Raw genomic sequence first — 19,296 nt, forward strand, 5'->3', positions numbered from 1 at the left:
CCACTTGCATTTTCTATTGTAGAAAATTAATCTTATGATACTTGGGATTGGTTCCTTTCTCATGTCAAGAATCATGTGGTGAAAGACCGTGAAGGCATATGTCTAATATTTGATCGTCATGGTGGAATTCTTAAGGCTGTCAATGAGCATGGATCTCCATGGTTAGAGCCACGTGGTTTTCATAGGCCTTGTTATATTTCTTAAGTATTCTCTTAGGACATTTCAATAACTTGTTTCATTAACTTACATTATTATTATTTTTTTTTTAATTTTAAAGGTATTGTTTACGACATTTCATCAGCAACTTTTATGACAAATTTCGTAATTTAGAATTGAAAGCTTTAGCTTATCGTGCCAGGAGTCAGAATCAAATTCGAAAGTTCAACTCCATCATGGATGAAATTGGGAAGTTAAATCCACGTGCTCGAGAATGGTTGGAGAGTCATCCACTTAATAGATGGACACTTGCACATGATGGTGGAAGGAAGTATGGATTGCTCACAATAAATTTGTTAGAGATTTTCAACAGTGTAGTTAAAGGTGCTCGTTTTTTTTTCCAGTCACTGCTTGTGTGCAACTTACATTCTATAAAATGGTGCATTATTTTGAGGTTAGACGTCCTTTAGGATCTAGTTGTCAAGCCCATGGAGATACACATACTCCACATGTTGTAAAACAAGTAGCTTTGATGGCAAAAGCAAATGCACGTTCCTTAAGATCTTTTAACCGAGAAAAATGTATATTTGAGTTGATAACTCAAACAGGTCGAAATGCACAAGTAGTTAATTTGGAACAAAAAAAACTTGCACATGTGGTAAATGGGAGACATTTAAATATCCTTGTTCTCATGTCTTGAGTGCATCTGTCAAACTCTCTTTGAATAGTTGGCAATATGTTGATAGATGTTACTCGATTGAATATTGTTGTGCTACTTGGGCATCTGAGTTCTCCCTGCTTCCTCATGAAGCATATTGGTCACAATCACCATTTAACGAATTACTTCCAAATTTAGAACTATTACGAAATAAAAAAGGCTGCCCTCGTTCAACAAGACTAAAAAATGGTATGAGTATTAAAGAAGGAAGAAATGCCGATCTTTGTGGAATTTGTAGGCAACCGGGGCATAGTCGAAAATGATGTCTGTCTATGCCAAGATAGTTTAAAAAAATATTTTATGGTTTTTGTTGTGGTTATTTCCTCTTATTTTTATTTTTATTTTTTTTACAGGTAAGAATTTGTTACCGGTTCAACTTCAAGCTAATTGTGATGTTTTTTTTTCTTTTTCTTTTTGTAATAAACAATGTTGGAGTTTATTTTGTGGTGTTTTTTATGTAACAAACAATATTGAGGTTTTGATGTTTTTTTTGTATGTGAATATTGGAGTTTTTGCACCTTAAAATATATTGTATTTTTAATTTTTTATGGCGAAAATTTCATGGTAAAAAGGTTGTATAAGAAAAAATGATATTTAAAAAAAACAGAAAAAAAAAAAGATTAAAAAAACTGCTATTTAAAAAAAACTGTAAAAAAAGGTAAAAAAAATCTAAAATAATAGTTGTCATTTAAAAATATATATATATAAAAAACAATAAAAAGGTGGAATAAAAGAGAAAAAAATAAGATATTTAAAATTAAAAAAAAAACTAAAAAGAAAACTAAAAAATAAAGAAAATAAGAAAAATACTATTTTGATAAATATTTATGAAAGGACACTAGAATAGTAAATATTTTTTTCAACTACCCATTATGGTCAAAAATTCGTACATACATCTTCAACTTCAGCCATATTTTTTGTAGTTATTATCTTTTGATGGTAATTTCTTTTCTTAAAATGGTTAATTAATTGTATAATTACATGATGCAAGCACTTTCTTTTATTTGATTGTCGATGTTGTTTCTTGAATACACACAATTCAACAAGTTTTTTACATCATAATTTTGACTATTACATACAATTTGTTATTCCCAAAGGCTCAATAGATACAACTAATGAATCAATCTTAAAACACTACACCATAAATACCGTTTCTGAGCTTTGTGCATCCATTTGAATCATCATAAGAGTGGAAACAATCTCATTCATACTTAATCTTCTTGATGGTTCCGATTCCAAACAACCCAAGCTTAGTTTCACCATACGCAATGCAAGTTCATCTTGATCTATAACAAACCCAAGGGCATGTCTAGCTTGCAACCGAGGGTCAATAAGGTAATTAACCTTTCCTTTCCCATTATTTTCATCACCCATGATCGAAGCAACTTCTTCAGACAACATCACTTCTTCTCCATCATCATCATTTTCATACACAGCTTTCTTTCCGGTTATCAATTCCAAAAGAACAACTCCAAATGCATAGACATCAGTCTTGGTTGTCACATATCCCGCCTCTAAATACTCCGGTGCAAGGTAACCCTTTGACTCAAACCGACATTTTATAGATGAATTTACGTTTTCGCCCTTCTCCGTTGACTTTGCAAAACCAAATTTAGAAATCTTGGCGCGTAGATCCTTAGTAAGTAATATATTACTACTGTTTATATCTTTATGAACATAAGCTGGATTCGCAAAATTATGTAGATATTGAAGACCTTTAGCAACATCTAAACCAATACGAATACGATTATTCCATGTTTGACTTTCTTGACAACTCAAATCTTGAAGCCATTTGTTTAAAGAACCATTTTCCATGAACTCATAAACAAGGTAACTAGCTTTATCATGTTCACAAACTCCATAAAGACCAATAAGATTAAAATGATTAAACTTTTGAAGAATTTTCACCTCTTTATTCGCGTGTGCTCCCATCTGTTTAATCGCGACTTTTCTACCCTTTAAACTCCCTTTATAAACCGAAGCACTCAATCTGTGTTCGAGGGTAAATCCGTCCGTGGCCTCCTCCAATTCTTCAAATCTGTAGATTTTAAAAAGTTGATCGACACTAGCAATACCAAGTTGAATATCTTTAGGCAACGCCCATTTTACGGTTTTACCCTTATTCACTCCTCTTTTCGATATTACATATATCACAAAAACACCACAAAGAATCGCTAAGAAACCACCTGATAAAACCCCGGCTATGATTACTTTCTTTGAAAGATTCCAATTCCGATTCCGGCCGAGTGTTCTTGTTTGAGAAGTCAAAGGTTCAGTAGATAGAGGAACAAGAAGTGTAGTAAACGGAAAAATCTCATCAACAGAAGAAAACCCGTTTTCCAAAATTAAATTATGAACACTTACATTAAACCTCTTACTAATTTTCTTGATCGAATCTTTCCAAGTAATCAAATAAGTCAACAGAAACCTGATTCCGTCGTTGGTTTGACTAACCGTAGGACACGCACATCTAAGCGGGACATGAAGCTTGTCACCAGCATGCAAATCAAGTCGATCATAAACATTATATTTTTCGAGGGAATCACATGTGGTTAAACCTTGGAATGTAAGATTTGCGATAGTGAAATAAGTGTCATAAAAAGTGGGAATAACAAAAGAGGTGTTAGCCTGATAGTATTGATCATAACAAGAACACGTTACCGGAATGATTAGCTCTTTGTTTAGAGGCAAGATGTCGTTGGAATCAGTGATTCCGTTGATCCGAGCAACATCCATATGGTCGATTGACATGAGCTTGGAGATGGTGAAAACGGTGTCGTAAAGTGGTTGAGTTCGGAAGATTAAGAAGGTGGAACACGATTGTATTCCGTTGCAAGTGTAGAGGAATGAAGGGAATGGTCCTGTTTTGTCGGAATTGTCGCAATCCATAACTGTGTTTCCGGAGTACGTTTGTTGAGCGATGGATTCGTGAGTGAAAAAGAGGAATGGAAAGAGGAACAGGAATGGGTTCATGATTGATGGGAAAATGAAAGTGGGGTTGGAATTAGAACCCTTTGTGAAATGATTGAAGTTAAGTAGCTGAGGAATTGAAGCATTGTTTGTTGACTAAATGAATATGAACGACAACAATTAAGCATGATGATGTCATTTGTGGAAAATTGAACTCATCAAGAATAAAGAATTATGAAAAGTTTTCAAACCAAAAAGGTGTTGAAAGGGACTGTTTAATTAACCAAAAAGGTAATGAAAGGGACTTTAATACTAATATGTTAGTATTTTATTTTAAGCGTAAATTATTGAATTTTAGTTACTAAATTTTACATATAAAAAAAAAAGGGAAAATGATTAAAAAACCCAATGAAGTTTCCAAATCATTCAAAAAACCTCAATCATTTTTTGTCTGTTCAAAAAAACCCAATGAACTTAACATTTTGTCTAAAAAATCCAACAAAGTTCCAAACCGTTCAGAAAATTTCAATCTTGTTTTGTTTAAGTTCGTTGGGTTTTTTTTTGAACAGTTAAAACATGATTGGAGTTTTTTAAACGTTTTGGAAACTTTGTTGGTTTAACAAGTCATTTTTCCGACACGGTAATAAGCCACGTCATCCGTTTCTCTTATTTGACTTTCAGGAAAGTGTAACTTAGTTGGGTTTTTTACACAAAATATTAAGTTTGTTGGGTTTTTTTTGAACGGACAAAACATGATTGAGATTTTTTGAACGGTTTGGAAACTACGTTGGGCTTTTAAGTCATTTTCCCTAGAAAAAAAAAATGCATATTCTAAATCTACTATTTTAATTTATGATAGAATGAGAAAGACACCAGCAGGATGCGCCTAAGAAAATTAAATTAAAAAAAAAAATGGAAGCTAGGAAGCATATTCCATCAAGAATTGTCAATTCTATTAAATAGATAATAATAATAAAAAAAAACAAATAGTTTTTTTTTTTTTAGTTTCAATGAAATCAATCTCAATTCCATTATAGACTACGCTAATGTTAATGAAGATGAAATCAATGGTTCATTGAATTGAAACAAAAAGGTTTGTTTTACACAATAGAATAGAATAAATCAGATTTAGAGTTGTTTTTATTTTGTTAATTTTCAGTCATTAATAATTTTTTCATTCCATATGAGCAATTGCACTATAATTCATTTTGGAGATGTAATTTTTAGTCAAACAAATTAAAAAACCATTTAACAAATAGTCATTATTTTAATTAAATATCAAGTTTTTTTTAATAATTACAAAAAAATTAGATTCTTAACTTATTTGTTTTTAAATAATCTTTTCTTTATCTTTATTATTTTATTTTTGTATAAACAGGATTGTTTATTACAGTTAATAATAATGTGTAGAGCAAAATTAAAAATTACACATTTATTTACATACAATATAAAAAAATAGAAACTTATTTGTTTTGACATCCTAATCCTAATAAATAAATAAGTACAAGTCAGTCACGTGTCAATCTATAAGACCCCCAAAATCGAGTTTCCCCGCTCATTTATTCATCTATATTTACGTAAATGCCATTCAATCCAAATCAAATCAAACTGATGCAAAAAATCCGGAAAAATGAGGAAACAACTGCATTCAAAATATGCAACCAATAATTTTAAATGAATCAAAATTATGGAAATAATTTGAAAAAATAGGTTAATCAAATTTCAGATTTGAAATTCCCGATTAAATTTGAAAGTTTGTTTATTTTGATTGCAAATTAAATAATTTGCTTTACGTAAATCCCTAAAAATATGCACTAATTTATCAAATACTGAAATATATATACAATACAATACAATACAATTATACCATTTATACAGTTCTTTTGTGTTGACCATTCTGCTCCATAGAAATCTTTGCAAACGTTATTCTTCTCCATTCTTGTTGATTCTACAACGCTTCAATAATCAAATATCAGGTTAGTGTATTCAAATATCGGGCTTCTTTAATTATCTTATGATCGACTTCTTTTTGTTGGAATTAACAACCACAAATCCAGATTACTAATTTTTCTATGCTCTTCATGATCTGATTTATCAGTTTCTATCATATTGTCATTATATGAGTTATCTTCTTCTTCTTCTTTTCCTTATTCTTCTTCTACCTCTTCAGTTAAAAAGACGAAAAAACTAATGAACATGAGAACTTGATTTTGTTTACAAAAAAAAAAAGTCTTCTTCAGATCTGAAGCTTTAACTATTACAGTATGTTTTGTTTGGTTTGCTGTTACATTTACTTTGTTTTGCTGTTACTGTGAACCTAATTTATGATGTCAATTATTATTACTTTGTCTATTTACGTATTAATGTATTATAAAAAAAAAGCATTTCGCAGTACAAATTCAAGATATCTACATTACCATTACTAATTGTTATGTTATCTATTAGGAAGTTGCAGGGGCATTTTCGGTATAATTGCCCTTTTCATGTTAATTTTATATTTAAATATATCTACATGTTAAATATATTGTTTGGTGTGATTTTTAATTTAGGGAAAATGCCATCTTTTTTCAAACTGTAAATCCGAAAATGCCATCAGTTAAATTAGGGAAAATAAATCCGGAAAAAAGTAATATCAAAAAATGCAATCAAATAATTAAAAAGTAAACCAGAAGCGGGGCAATTTATATTTGGAAGTTGCAGGGGCATTTTCGGTATAATTGTTGTTTTATGTATATATTTATAAAATTAGTAATATATTTATAAAATACAACTCTGTAGTTTATAGGTTTATAAAATTAGTTAGTTTTAGACTAAATTACTTATGAAGTTTGTATAAAGATACTCCAGTAGGCCGGACATTTGTTTTTTACAGGTAGATATTAATTTCCTGTTTATTTGTATTCCAATTTATTATAAAAAGTTCTATTGAATCTAAAAAATTATTTCATATGAATTATTGGTTTTTGTCATGTGCTATTTATAATTTTTCTATTTTAGTTGTTAGTTAGGATGTTCTGTACATTCTTGAAGGTTGCTATTTTTCCTTACAATTCTATATGGTTTAAATTTTCTTGCATAAAATGAATATAGGGAATAAAGTTTACCTAAATAACATTGACCAGATAGATGAAAAATCACATATCAAGGTTCGGGTGCTTAAAATTTGGAACTTTGTCAAAAATAATAAAGTTTGTTCAATTGAAATGATCCTAATGGACGAGGAGGTTTGTTGTATTTCATATATTTTTTATTCATCATTCAATATTACACATGTTTCAACAAAATAATAATTCTTAATTTTTTTTTAACAGGGTACACAATACCATGCTCGTAACTTCAATCAGAATTTCTCCAGATTTCGTCATCTTTTAAAGGAAGATGAAAGTTATATAGTTATAAAACTCAATATGGTTGCTGTTACTAATGGTTTTAGTTATACAGGTCATAAACAAACCTTAACTTTGGATTGGAATAACATCCTAAAAAAATATGATGATTTCTCGGGTCCGGTGAACGGATTTATGTTTGTTGATTTTAATTCTATCATAGAACAAACATGCCCAAGAGACACATTATTTGGTTAGTTATAAAATTTTATTCGAATCATTTTTTATCAGTTGGGTTGTTGGTTATACATTTTATTATTTAAATATTATGATATTAATGCAATAGTTTATCTTGTGTTATCTCTTGTGTAGATGTTATTGGACAGATCGTGTCATTTAGGCCTCTTGAAACTTCAAATCTTGTAGCATCCAAGCATTATATAAAACTCACTCTTAGCAACCTAGAGTGAGATTATATTTTTTAATTTATTTATTATCTTTAATTAATCACAAATTAATATTAATATACGATTTTTTTTTGTTTATTTAGTTCTATACATTTGAAGGTTACTATTTTTGGAAGTCAAGCATATCAAATGTCAGAATACCTAAAAAATAACCTGACGGTTAATTGTGTTGTTATCGTGATGCAGTTTTTGAAGCTAAACATTTGGAATGGTTTGTATTCACTCTTTATATATACATGTTTATAATTATTGTTTTTATATACTTTTTATTAATTGGCTATACATTTTTTACAGGAATTGGAGAAGCTAAAAGTCATTTTGAAGTAACGAAATTGTTTATAAATTCTGACATTTACGAAATTAATGAGTTTAAAAATAAGTTAGTTTCCAATTGTTTTTTATTTTTTTATAGTGTATTTTAACTTAAAATAACACAAATCCTAATATTTTTTGAATTTAATTTAAACATTACAGATTGAAATGTCATGACAATGTCGGTATAACTGAAAAAAGCATAACTACACTTCAAAGCTACTCTTCTTTATATACAGATGACTTTAAAGGCAATTTTCCATTAAAAACAGTTTGTGAGATCACCGAACCACTTAAGGTATATTGCATTATTTGATATGTTTTACATTTTATTTTTGCACAATTTATTTTAATAACTTTTACATTTTATTTGATACAGGAAATGAAGTTTTTATTAGTTTCTTCCATTGTTAATATAAGGCAGAATCTACCATGGTATTATGAAGCATGCAACAAATGTGGAAAAAAAATACCCCGTGTTCCCAAAGCCAATCAGTCGTATACCAACCCTGAAAAAATTTCAGAAACTATTGTTGTCAAGTGTACAAATGCACATTGCAAAAAATATGAAATTCATACGGTTATAAAGTAAACACATATTTATTTCTATTAATTTTTTCAATCTGCAAACAAAACTAACAGTGACCTAATTTTTTTGTTTTAGGTATATAATTCCAATCAATGTACAAGATTGTACTGGAACCATTGGATTGACTCTTTTTGATAGGGAAGCAAAAAGGCTGTTAAATATAAGTGAATACGAGTTGGAAAAGATACATGAAGCGGTATATTATTCATATCTTAAAATCAGGAAACATTTACTTTTTTTTAATTTATTAAAATATATGTTACACGTGATGGACTATTTCCAATGCAACTTAACGTGTTGAAAAACCGCAAGTTTGGTTATCTTGTAGACATTACAGAATACAATGTCAAGAACTATAATAATATATACACAGTTCTCAAAGTTACAAAAGATATATCCATTGTTTATGAATTGGAAAGTAAAATAGAACTTATGGTACATAACCTTTTATTGTTGAACATTTATAATTCTTTATTGTTTAAATACATAACGATTAACATATTTCCATTTTATTTTTTAGAGTATTCAATCTGTCTCCTTAAATCAAGTTGCTTTGGAATCAGATGATGTTGTACAACCTGTTCAAAAGGTTTTTCAATTCCTTTTATTAACTTTTATTTATATTTAATTTTTCGAATTAAATACTTATTATTATTATTATTTTGTTTTAAATTAGGATGTGATCTCACAAACAGATAAAAGTTTTACACCCTCAACAGTTGATAAGTCAACTGCAACAAGTCCTAGCAAAATATTAACTGATTTGAAGCGCAACCTCCAAGAAATTTATGACGTTGATTCTGGAGATGATTTAAGTTCAACTAAGGCTAAAAGAAAATCAACCGGAGAGGAAACTCCAGTCTTAATTCCAAAAATGGAGAAGTGAGTTGGTATTGGTTATAACACACATTTAATATATTTTGATCACTTGTTTTGGTTTTAAAGATATTTTGATTGCTTGGTATGATTTTTATTTTGGGATATTTAGGATGTCAAATATTATTGGTTTTGAATATTTTTGGATATTCTTATTGTTTTAAAGTGGACAAGTTAGTTGATTTTGGTTTTAACGTAAATTTAATATATTTTTAAGTTTATTTGCTTCTAAAGATATTTTGAATTTTTTCTTATTATTTTTAATTTTGAATTTTTATGATGTCTAAACTGTGAAATAAAACAGAGTACAGCCTTTGATTGTTTGCCTAAAATGTGTTTGATCTTCTACTTATACTTAGTGGTATCAAAAGTGTTTGTGGCTGTTGCAAGTTTAGTTGATTTTGCCCCATAAGTTTTTATGGTACAAGGGTTCATTTGTGCTTGAGAGGTCATTTGGTTCAACTTTGGTCGATATTGCCTAGGGGATTATTATTGTTCAGATGTTACATCTCATCCCGGTTGATAATTACTAAAAGGTTTTTATGATTTGTTGGCTACCCCTTTTAGTTAAAAAGTATAATATGCCTTTGTTGTCTCTTCCTTGAAGCATAATGCTATTGTTGATTGGCTCTTCTATTTTTTACTCTAATAATATTTCATTTTCGTTCAAAAAAATTAGAGAATAAGTGTTTGTGTGTGTGTTTTTCTATGTTTATATGTAATTGTTGCTGTGTGTAATAGTTGTATACAAAAGTATAAATATTATATGATAATATAATAACAAGTAAGATCCAAAAACCATGTGCTTTGATATCATCTTTATGTATATGTAAAAAAGAAAAATAAATGAAGTGTAAACTGTTATGTCTTGATAAAATGACTATTTTACCCATGTTATATATTTAGGTTAATGATATTGTAAAGTAATAATAATAACAATTGTAATGATAATAATCATAAATAAAAGAGTAAATTATGAAAAATAACCACAAAAAAAGAGCAGTAAGAGGAGCCAACAGGTGCAAAATAGTCCAACCCAAAACTCCAACCACTTAGAACAAACACACCAGCTGATCAAACAATCAAGAGTAGAAACCTCCAAACCAAACTCACCAAATAAACCAACACACTAATCATCTCAAAAAAATAGCAACCAACTTGAGAAGTCACCTTAAAAATAGCAGTCCACTTTCAAATAAAGGACAACTCCTAATCACCAAATAAACAAATACAGTGTTGGGTCCATTATGTGTTGCGTCTTGGGCTCGGTCCATAGTCCAATTTTGTATCCGGAATGGGTCTGTCCATCCGTGATTTATTAATTAGGGTTTAATGTTTATAGATGCTTGCATGCATCTTTGTACGTAGCTTTTTAGTCGATCATTCATAGCGATTATAGTTTTTATCGATTGTAACCCTAAAAGCCTCTACAACAGAAGTTCTTTATCGAGCTCTGCTGAGGCGCGAATCTATTGAATCATTCAGCTTATTTTTTATTCATTCTCTTGTTCGTTATTATGTTTGCATTGTTCTGATTAACCTGTGTGAGATCTAATCGATCAAAGAGTTTTTCAACTCATCAATTGGTATCAGAGCAGGAGGCTGTGTAATTGATACACATCTCTTCTGTGAAAGAAGTGATTAGGGTTCATTCCACAATCATTGATATTTATTGAGCCGTCACTCCATAATTGACGTATAGTGATTAGGGTTCATTCTGCAATCATTGATATTTATTGAGCCGTCACTCCATAATTGACGTATCTCATTAATTATTCATCTTGCCCTAATATTACGTATTACAAAGTCTGATCTTATAACAGGTTAAAGATCAAGCATGGACGATTCTCAATCTAATCCCATCAACATCTCTAACAGCATCGGATCAACAACCAAGATCCCAATCCTCTACACTCAAGACTATGAAGTGTGGACGCACCATTTTGAAGATTACGTTATTGGATCGGAAGATAACGGGTATCTGATATGGGAAGCTATCACAGCTAGCCCCTTCGCTCACTCAAGCACTTCAAGAATCATTAAAACTCAGAAGGAGTACAATGATTTATTAAAAGATGTGAAGGACGTCGCTCAGGACGAAAAGGAGAAGTTCCAATGCAACATTAAGGCATTGAGACTAATTTGATTCGCCCTTCAATCCGACACATTTCGGTTAGTAATTTCTTGTGGTACAGCAAAGGAAATCTGGGATCGGCTGCGAGAGCTGTATTCCACAGATGAAGATCTGGAGCACTCGATTCAGACCCTACTTCTCTCTGAATTTGGAGAGTTCAAGCAGAAGCCAGAGGAGGTTGTTACACAAACATTCGATCGGTTCAATCATCTTCTCAGTAAGATGATCAAACATGACATAGAAAGCAAGCTCATAGAACAGAAGGTCACTTTCTTGAATGGCCTAAGACCCGAATGGAGGGCGATTGTGTCGACGGTTAAAGCGCATGAGCAGTTCAAATCATATTCTTTGGCGAAACTGGTGGAGATTCTGAAATCCCAGGAAAAGATTGTGCTGCAAGAAGAAGAAGAAGATCTGAAACCAGGAGACTACAATCTGACATCTGAAGATTATGCAATGATGGTGTCAAATCCCAGGAGGTTCATCAAGAAGAAGTTCCCTACCAACAAGAACCGAAATTGGCAGGGAAACTACAACTCTGAAAAAGTGAAAGAGGAGGCGAAGGTTGAAGAACCAAAGAAAGAAGTGAAGGGTGAAGTTGATTATGGTGTCAGCTGTTTTTACTGTGGAGGGAAAAATCACTACGCAAAAGATTATGTGTTGAAGAAAATGGCAGAGAAAGGTAAGGAGAAGGATGAAAGAGCAAGTCTCCTGAAAAGACTGGAGGAGATTAAAAGGAAGAAAGCTACTAGTTATCCCTCTATGAATGCTCTTGTTGTGCAGGATTCGGTAGATGATGATGAGTTCGGTGGTGTACAGGTGTGGTCAACCGACTCAGAAGATGATGAAGTGAGAAAGCCTACTCATGGAAAGGCTTATGTGGCGAAGAGTGGTGATGCTGGTGGAAGATGTTTGATGGTGACAGATGTATCCCAGATGAGGGGATACAACACTGATGGTGGAAACGAAGTGGCTAAGGAGCGAGAGGACGTGTGCTTTATAGCGAAGCCTCTCAGTGTGCAGATCAGTGAACTAGATGAACCGATCAAGAAGGTACAATCCATTTTTGTTTCGTTTAAAATTCCACAAACGTCATATGAAAAAGAATTAAATAACTTGAATTCAAGAATTTCAAATCTAGATAGTTGTTTAACTCAAACACGTGTCACGAATTCTAATATGACTGACCAAATAAGCAGGGTATCATCCAAGAGTGAGGAGCGAAAAATGTGGATTGAGCAGAAGGAGTTGGAGCTGATTAAATCTAGGGATGAAAATATCTATTTGCAAAGAGACAATCTTAAGTTGTTAAAACAGAGAAATGTTTTTTGTTTGATTGCAAAAAGACTTTATACTAACATTACTCAACTGCATTAAGACTGTGAAATAGGCCAGAAAATACATCGTATGATTTTGCCCTTCCTTGAGCTAAAGGAGGATGAAATCGATGCTGAAGCATACAACTATGAAAGTGTTGTATCTTCAGATGATGTTAATCCCACTTATATGTATGGTCTGGACAAAATTGAATCATTTATAAAGTCCAAAGACCATAAGGACATGCTTAAGAACCTTTTGGATGAAAATGATAGGTTGAAACTCAGAGCCGAAACTATACAAAAATTTGACTCATTGAGTATCAAATTAAGTTCAGAAAATAAAATTGATGTTGAAAATGCATCTGAACTTAGTGAGGACGATGACATGAGTGAAATCTCTGTAGAGGATGAGGTTGACTGTTCAGAGTTTATTAGGAGCGAACCTGAAAACCACAAAAACTTGATTTCTGAAAATTCTGTGGAATTCGCTCGTCTGTCCAAAAATAAGTCCCCAATCCTTAAAGAAAAGGCCGTTGTATACCAAAAGGTTAGAACCACTCCCAATCAGGTTTATAAGGTCACAGGAGTCACCAAACATTAGACAACCGAACTCACTGCATTGGTGAATGAAGATAATGCAGATGGTCGTGATGAGTTTTTATGGTCTGCACCGATAGACAACGCAGATGAAACAGTTGGTTTGTCGGAGCGAACATCATGGAAGGCCAAAGGTAGATATGTTGCAGAACCGCTAAATAAACCTACCAACTTTGACGTGCCCAGTTCCGGTGGGACAAAAGAGGTTCCGATAGAATGCGTCTCCTCAACAAGCGAAACCTCTTCCATGGAAAGTGAACCAATTGTTCAGAAGCCGAAACAAAAGGCAAACATTCACAGACAACCGAAACAGATGAAAAATCAAAAGCAGCAGAGAAATCTGAGATACAAGAAAAATCTCTCAGAGCGAAAGCAATTCTAGCGCTCCCAAAATCCTCACTATACTCACTTTGATAGAAACTCCAAGCCAAAAGGAGAAGAAAATAAGAGTAAAAGGAGCTTCGGCCTATTGGATCAAAAGAACCAGAAGAAGACTTTCGGGCCACAGAAAGAACAAAACCGGAAAGATAAGTTCGGTCCTGAAAGTAACAACAACCGAAAGCCTGGTTTCGTTCCACAAAACAACAACAGACAAAGACCAGAGTTTAGTCCATCAAGCTTTTACAGCAGAAGACCCAGTTTTGGTCTAGCAACCCATGACAACCGAAAAGCCAGTTTCGGTCCATCAACAAACAGTAACCGAAGGTCCAGGTTCGGTCCCTCAGATGATCACAACCAAAAGGGTCATTTCGAACCTCAAGTCAGGAAAGATTCTCATTCTAATTTATATTCCTCTAATTCTTCTCGTTCTCATTCTTCTTCTAAGCCTAATTCTCGTCCTACACCAAGCTCACACTCGAAGAAGGATTTGAAAGGAAAAAGTAAGATTTCCTCAGCAGATGAAGACCGAAAGCAAGCTAACGTCCAAACTCCCGAACCTAAAGCCAAAATACCTGCATCTAACTCCAATAAAATCAAAGTGTTTACTATTAAGAGGAAAGATGAAACAACCTTAATAAAACGAACTTATCTTGTTGATGTTTCTCTTACTATTCCTGTTTCTGTAAAAGGCTCACGAGGACCCAAGAAACTTTGGGTTCCTAAATCTGCTTAATTTTTGCAGGTTATAAGTGACGAGCAGTTCGACGAAGAATGGTACATAGACAGTGGCTGCTCACGTCACATGACAGGAAGGAAGGAAGAGTTAAGGAAGTTTCGGTCCCTTCAAAACGGTGGTAACGTCAAGTTTGGTAACAATTCCTATGGAACGATAAAGGGTTATGGGATGCTAACCAATGGAGATTTTACAATCAGGAAGGTAGCGTATGTAGAGGGGTTGCAGCATAACCTCATCAGTGTGTCTCAACTGGTGGGAGGTACAGGTCTCAAAGTATCGTTCGATGACGAAGGATCAGAGATAATAGAGAAGAAATCCAACAAAGTCATTCTCAAGTCAGAACGAAAAGGTGAAATGTTCCCTCTGAATCTCAAACCAATCAAAGGGAATCCAGTCATATGTCTATTGTCCAAAGCCCATTCAGACGAAAGTTGGTTGTGGCATAGAAGGCTCTCACACCTCAACTTCAAAGACATCAACAAGCTAGTCATCGGTGGTCATGTTCAGGGACTTCCACTGCTTAAGTTCGATCGAGAACACTTATGTGCTGCATGTGAAATGGGGAAGCAAAGTCGCCAAAGTCACCCAACAATCATAAACACGAAAGTTGTTGAACCACTTGAGTTGCTTCACATCAACTTATGTGGTCCATCATCAATCGATAGCATTGGTGGTAACAAGTTCATCCTTGTTATTGTTGATGACTTCTCACGATTTACTTGGGTATCCTTTCTAAAGCACAAATCTGAGGCGACTCCCAAGCTGAAGATCTATCAAGCAGGTCGAAGTGCAACTGAGAAAAGTCGTTGGAAACATCAGGAGCGACAATGGACTGGAATTCAACAACAAAGAATTCAAAGATTTCTTAGCAGAAAAAGGCACAAGTCACAATTTCTCAGCCCCCTATACACCTCAATAGAACAGAATTGTCGAAAGGCGAAACTGAACCCTGTGTGAGGCAGCCCGAACCATGCTGAGTTTTGCCTCACTTCCTCTATATTTCTGGGCAGATGCCATTGCTGCAGCTTGTTTCACTCAAAATAGATCTTATCTCAACAAGCGTTTCTCTCTCACCCCCTATGAGATTCTTAACAAGAGGAAGCCGAATGTCAAGTTCTTTCATGTGTTCGGTTCGAGGTGCTTCATTTTCAACTCCAAAGAGCATCGCAACAAATTTGATGTCAAAGCCGATGAAGGCATCTTTTTTGGATATTCACTTACTTCAAAGGCGTACAGGGTTTTGAATAAGCGTTCTAAACGAATTGAAGAAACCTATTATGTAACGTTCGATGACAATTACGTCAAGAAGTTGAAGTCTACCGAAGAAGCAATTGGAGAAATTTTCTCTCAAACAGGTCAAGTCACAGCCTCAATCGCAAACTTCTTTGACCAGTTCATGGATTTATTTGATGAACCTGAGAAGGCTACTCACTCTGAGGCCACGGCAGCAGACAACAAGATGGATCACCTTAAGAAGATTATCGAAGACGCAGCCAAACAAATGGGACCAGTTCGAAACGAACCTCCTCAGAGCAATACTTCGGTCGAGGGGGAGAATCAATTCTCTTCAGATCGACAAGACTCACATTTCCAGTGGGAGGGTCTATCATTTTCAATCGACGATAATACTCATGGTAAGGGGAAGAATCCAATCTTTGTCAGAACCGAAAGTCCGGAACGACCCGAAAGTCCTGTAGCAACCGAAAGTCCGGAACAACCCGAAAGTCATGTAGCAACCGAAAGTCTGGATCAGCCCGAAAGCCCGGTCGAAGAAAGATTTTTTGGTTCACATCCAAATGATTCATCATCTGTCGAGGGGGAGAATTCCAATATGCACTATGACGATGATATTCAATCAGAGTTGGAAGAAATGGTAAATGCTGAATTGGATCCATCCTATGATCCAAATTATCCTCCTCTCACCAAATGGACCAGAGATCTTCATGTATCTCAAATAGTGGGTGATGCATCAGAAAAGGTTCTAACTCGATCACAACTGAAGGCGAAGCAAACTACTCTATTCTCCAAAGTAGAATTCTGCATGTTTAATTCTTTCATCTCCAAAATAGAGCCGAAGACCGTCAATATTGCTCTCGATCATTCTGATTGGGTTCAGGCAATGCAAGACGAACTCAATGAGTTCGAAAGAAATAAGTTCTGGAGACTCATTCCAACACCAAAAGATGCCTCAGTCGTCGGTCTCAAATGGGTGTTCAGAAACAAAATGGACAAGGAGGGAAATGTAATCCGGAATAAGGCTCGGCTAGTGGTGAAAGGATATTGCCAGGAAGAAGGAATAGATTACGAAGATACATTCGCTCCGGTTGCAAGGCTGGAATCCGTTCGAATATTTCTTGCCTATGTTGCACACAAAAATTTCGAGTTCTACCAGATGGATGTGAAGTGTGCATTTCTGAATGGGGAACTTGAAGAAACCGTGTACGTTGAGCAACCTCCTGGTTTTGTAAATGAAAAGCATCCAAATCACTGCTACATCTTGGATAAGGCAGTTTATGGTCTGAAACAAGCTCCTAGGGCATTGTATGAAACATTAACCAAGTTTTTAAAGATGTCTAAATTCAAACAAGGTTCGGTTGACCCAACCTTCTTTCGTAAAAAGGAAGGTAACCACCTTATGATCGTTCAAATCTATGTCGATGATATCATCTTCGGCTCCACAAATCCTAGCCTAACAGCTGAATTCAGGAAGTTGATGGAGACTAAATTTGAAATGAGATCAATGGGTCTGATTAACTTTTTCCTTGGTTTAAATATTAGACAGGGACCCGAAGGCATCTTTATCAACCAGGAAGCATACACAAAGACTCTCCTTGCCAAATTCGGCATGATGGGAGACTCAAAGGTCAAAGTCCTTATGGCATTCGGCACTAAGCTCACACCATCTTTGGAAAAACCGACAGTCGACATAACGCTATATCGTCAAATGATTGGTTCCCTGATGTACCTCACAGCTAGCATGCTCGATATAATGTTTTCAGTATGCTATTGTGCCAGGTTTCAAGCAAATCCTCGTGAACCACACATGCTGGCAGTGAAGAACATCTTCCGGTATTTGAAGCGAACCACCTCTCTCGGTCTCTGGTATCCCTCAAACTCAGGTTTCTTCATTCAAGCGTACTCAGATGCAGACTTAGGAGGATGTGGTCTAGACCGAAAAAGCACCACATGAGGCTGCCAATTCCTAGACGGAGATTTGGTTAGCTGGCAATCGAAGAAACAAACATGTGTTTCTCTATCTACAGCCGAAGCAGAGTACATTGCAGCCGCCTCCTGCACATCACAAGTGATTTGGATCCAAAGCCAACTCCGAGATTATGGACTCAATATGAAAAAGATCCCACTATATTGCGACTCAGAGAGTGCAATTAGGATATGTCATAACCCAGTGCAACATTCCAAGACCAAGCATATAGCATTGATGTATCACTTTATTAAGGATCATGTGGAAGATGGAAACGTCGAAATTCACTTTGTTCGAACCACTGATCAACTGGCCGACATCTTCACCAAAGCTCTTCCTGAAGCAAGTTTCAATAAAATCGTACAAGGCCTAGGTATGATGGAATCGGAGTCAGTACCAAAAACACCTTCTCAAAACTAAAAGTTGGAAGCGAAATGAACCGAATGCTCGGTCTATTTCGGGCTCGGTTAACACGGGAACCGAAATGAACCGAACTCTCAGTCTATTTCGGGTTCGGTCCCACTGCACTTGTTTTCGCTTATCTCAAAAAGGTGATGTCTTTGGTTGTATATTTTTGTACAATTGTTTTCCAAAATTCCAAAAATATTTTTTTAAGGAACCGAAATGAACCGAGCGTTCGGTCCATTTCTGGTTCGGTTCAAAAAAAAAATTGTTTGGTTTGTTTTGTTTTTCTCTTTACAAAAATATCAAAAATTCCAAAAATATTTTCTTTCTTTTTGTCTCTACTTCTGTTTATGTTAACAGTTTATGGAATATCGATGGGGCATGTATCATTCTCACACTTTATACTAGCTAAGTGTCCCTAGAAGCATGCTGTTGCATGTTGTCCAAAGCCTCAACTGATTTTGAATAAAGCCTTATTGACTGGGTATATACAAACCTTGTTTTCCTAATTAGGCTGCTAAATTTATTCTAATCGTGAGCTACCTTACTCTTTTCTCATATGAGTTAAGAGTTTTCTGCTTGGTCACTATTTTTATAGCAGAGGTACTTTGGTTTCTTTACAACACCTCAAACATTTTTCTCCATCATATTTCAGTTCATACATGTAACCCTTGAGACTCTCAGAAATAACCAATGAGGTTTATGGTTACACAATCTCTGTGTTTATGATCTTAGCTTCGTGTCACTACGTGCTAAGTGAAAAACAAAATTCAATACCTACTATGAATTGATGGTGAACAATTAAATTTGCTCTAGATTTCACCCATAAATTAACGAAACCACCCAAGTGGTTGTACCCTGAAATCTCTATTTTTCTTTTTGTGTGATTCTTATGAAATTGTTACACACCATAAAATTTCTTCCCATAGAATCCAGTTTTAAATTGTTTTTGAGATTTCACATCAAACATTTCCAACAAGTCACTAAATATTGTCCAAACCTACTTGTTCAACAGACCACATCAGTCTCATAAGTACTTCATTCGGTTTCTATCTTATGTCAAGATCAGGAATTCTGAACTGAAGTGAAAGCCACCCTTCTAAGCCTCATCAAAAGATGCCTTTCAACACTTCTTAACAAGCGCTTGATCGTAATTCAACGGGGATCC

The 19,296-nt window shown here is 34.3% G+C and overlaps 2 protein-coding genes across 2 annotated transcripts; one reads left to right on the forward strand and one right to left on the reverse strand.

Annotated features, from left to right (window-relative positions):
* Positions 1–2,008: 2,008 nt before the first annotated feature.
* Positions 2,009–3,763, reverse strand: LOC111884177 (protein LYK5). The gene has a single exon (XM_023880502.1). The coding sequence runs from the start codon at positions 3,761–3,763 to the stop codon at positions 2,009–2,011; it is 1,755 nt and encodes a 584-aa protein (XP_023736270.1).
* Positions 3,764–6,996: 3,233 nt separating this feature from the next.
* On the forward strand, positions 6,997–9,364 carry LOC111884188 (uncharacterized). Its single transcript, XM_023880511.1, has 11 exons — positions 6,997–7,008; positions 7,096–7,363; positions 7,483–7,576; positions 7,661–7,788; positions 7,872–7,956; positions 8,052–8,187; positions 8,269–8,477; positions 8,554–8,674; positions 8,791–8,913; positions 8,999–9,067; positions 9,155–9,364. The coding sequence occupies exons 1-11, from the start codon at positions 6,997–6,999 to the stop codon at positions 9,362–9,364; spliced, it is 1,455 nt and encodes a 484-aa protein (XP_023736279.1).
* Positions 9,365–19,296: the final 9,932 nt, after the last annotated feature.

The sequence above is a fragment of the Lactuca sativa genome, chromosome 4 (genome assembly GCF_002870075.4).
Source record: "Lactuca sativa cultivar Salinas chromosome 4, Lsat_Salinas_v11, whole genome shotgun sequence".
NCBI classification, from domain to species: domain Eukaryota; kingdom Viridiplantae; phylum Streptophyta; class Magnoliopsida; order Asterales; family Asteraceae; genus Lactuca; species Lactuca sativa.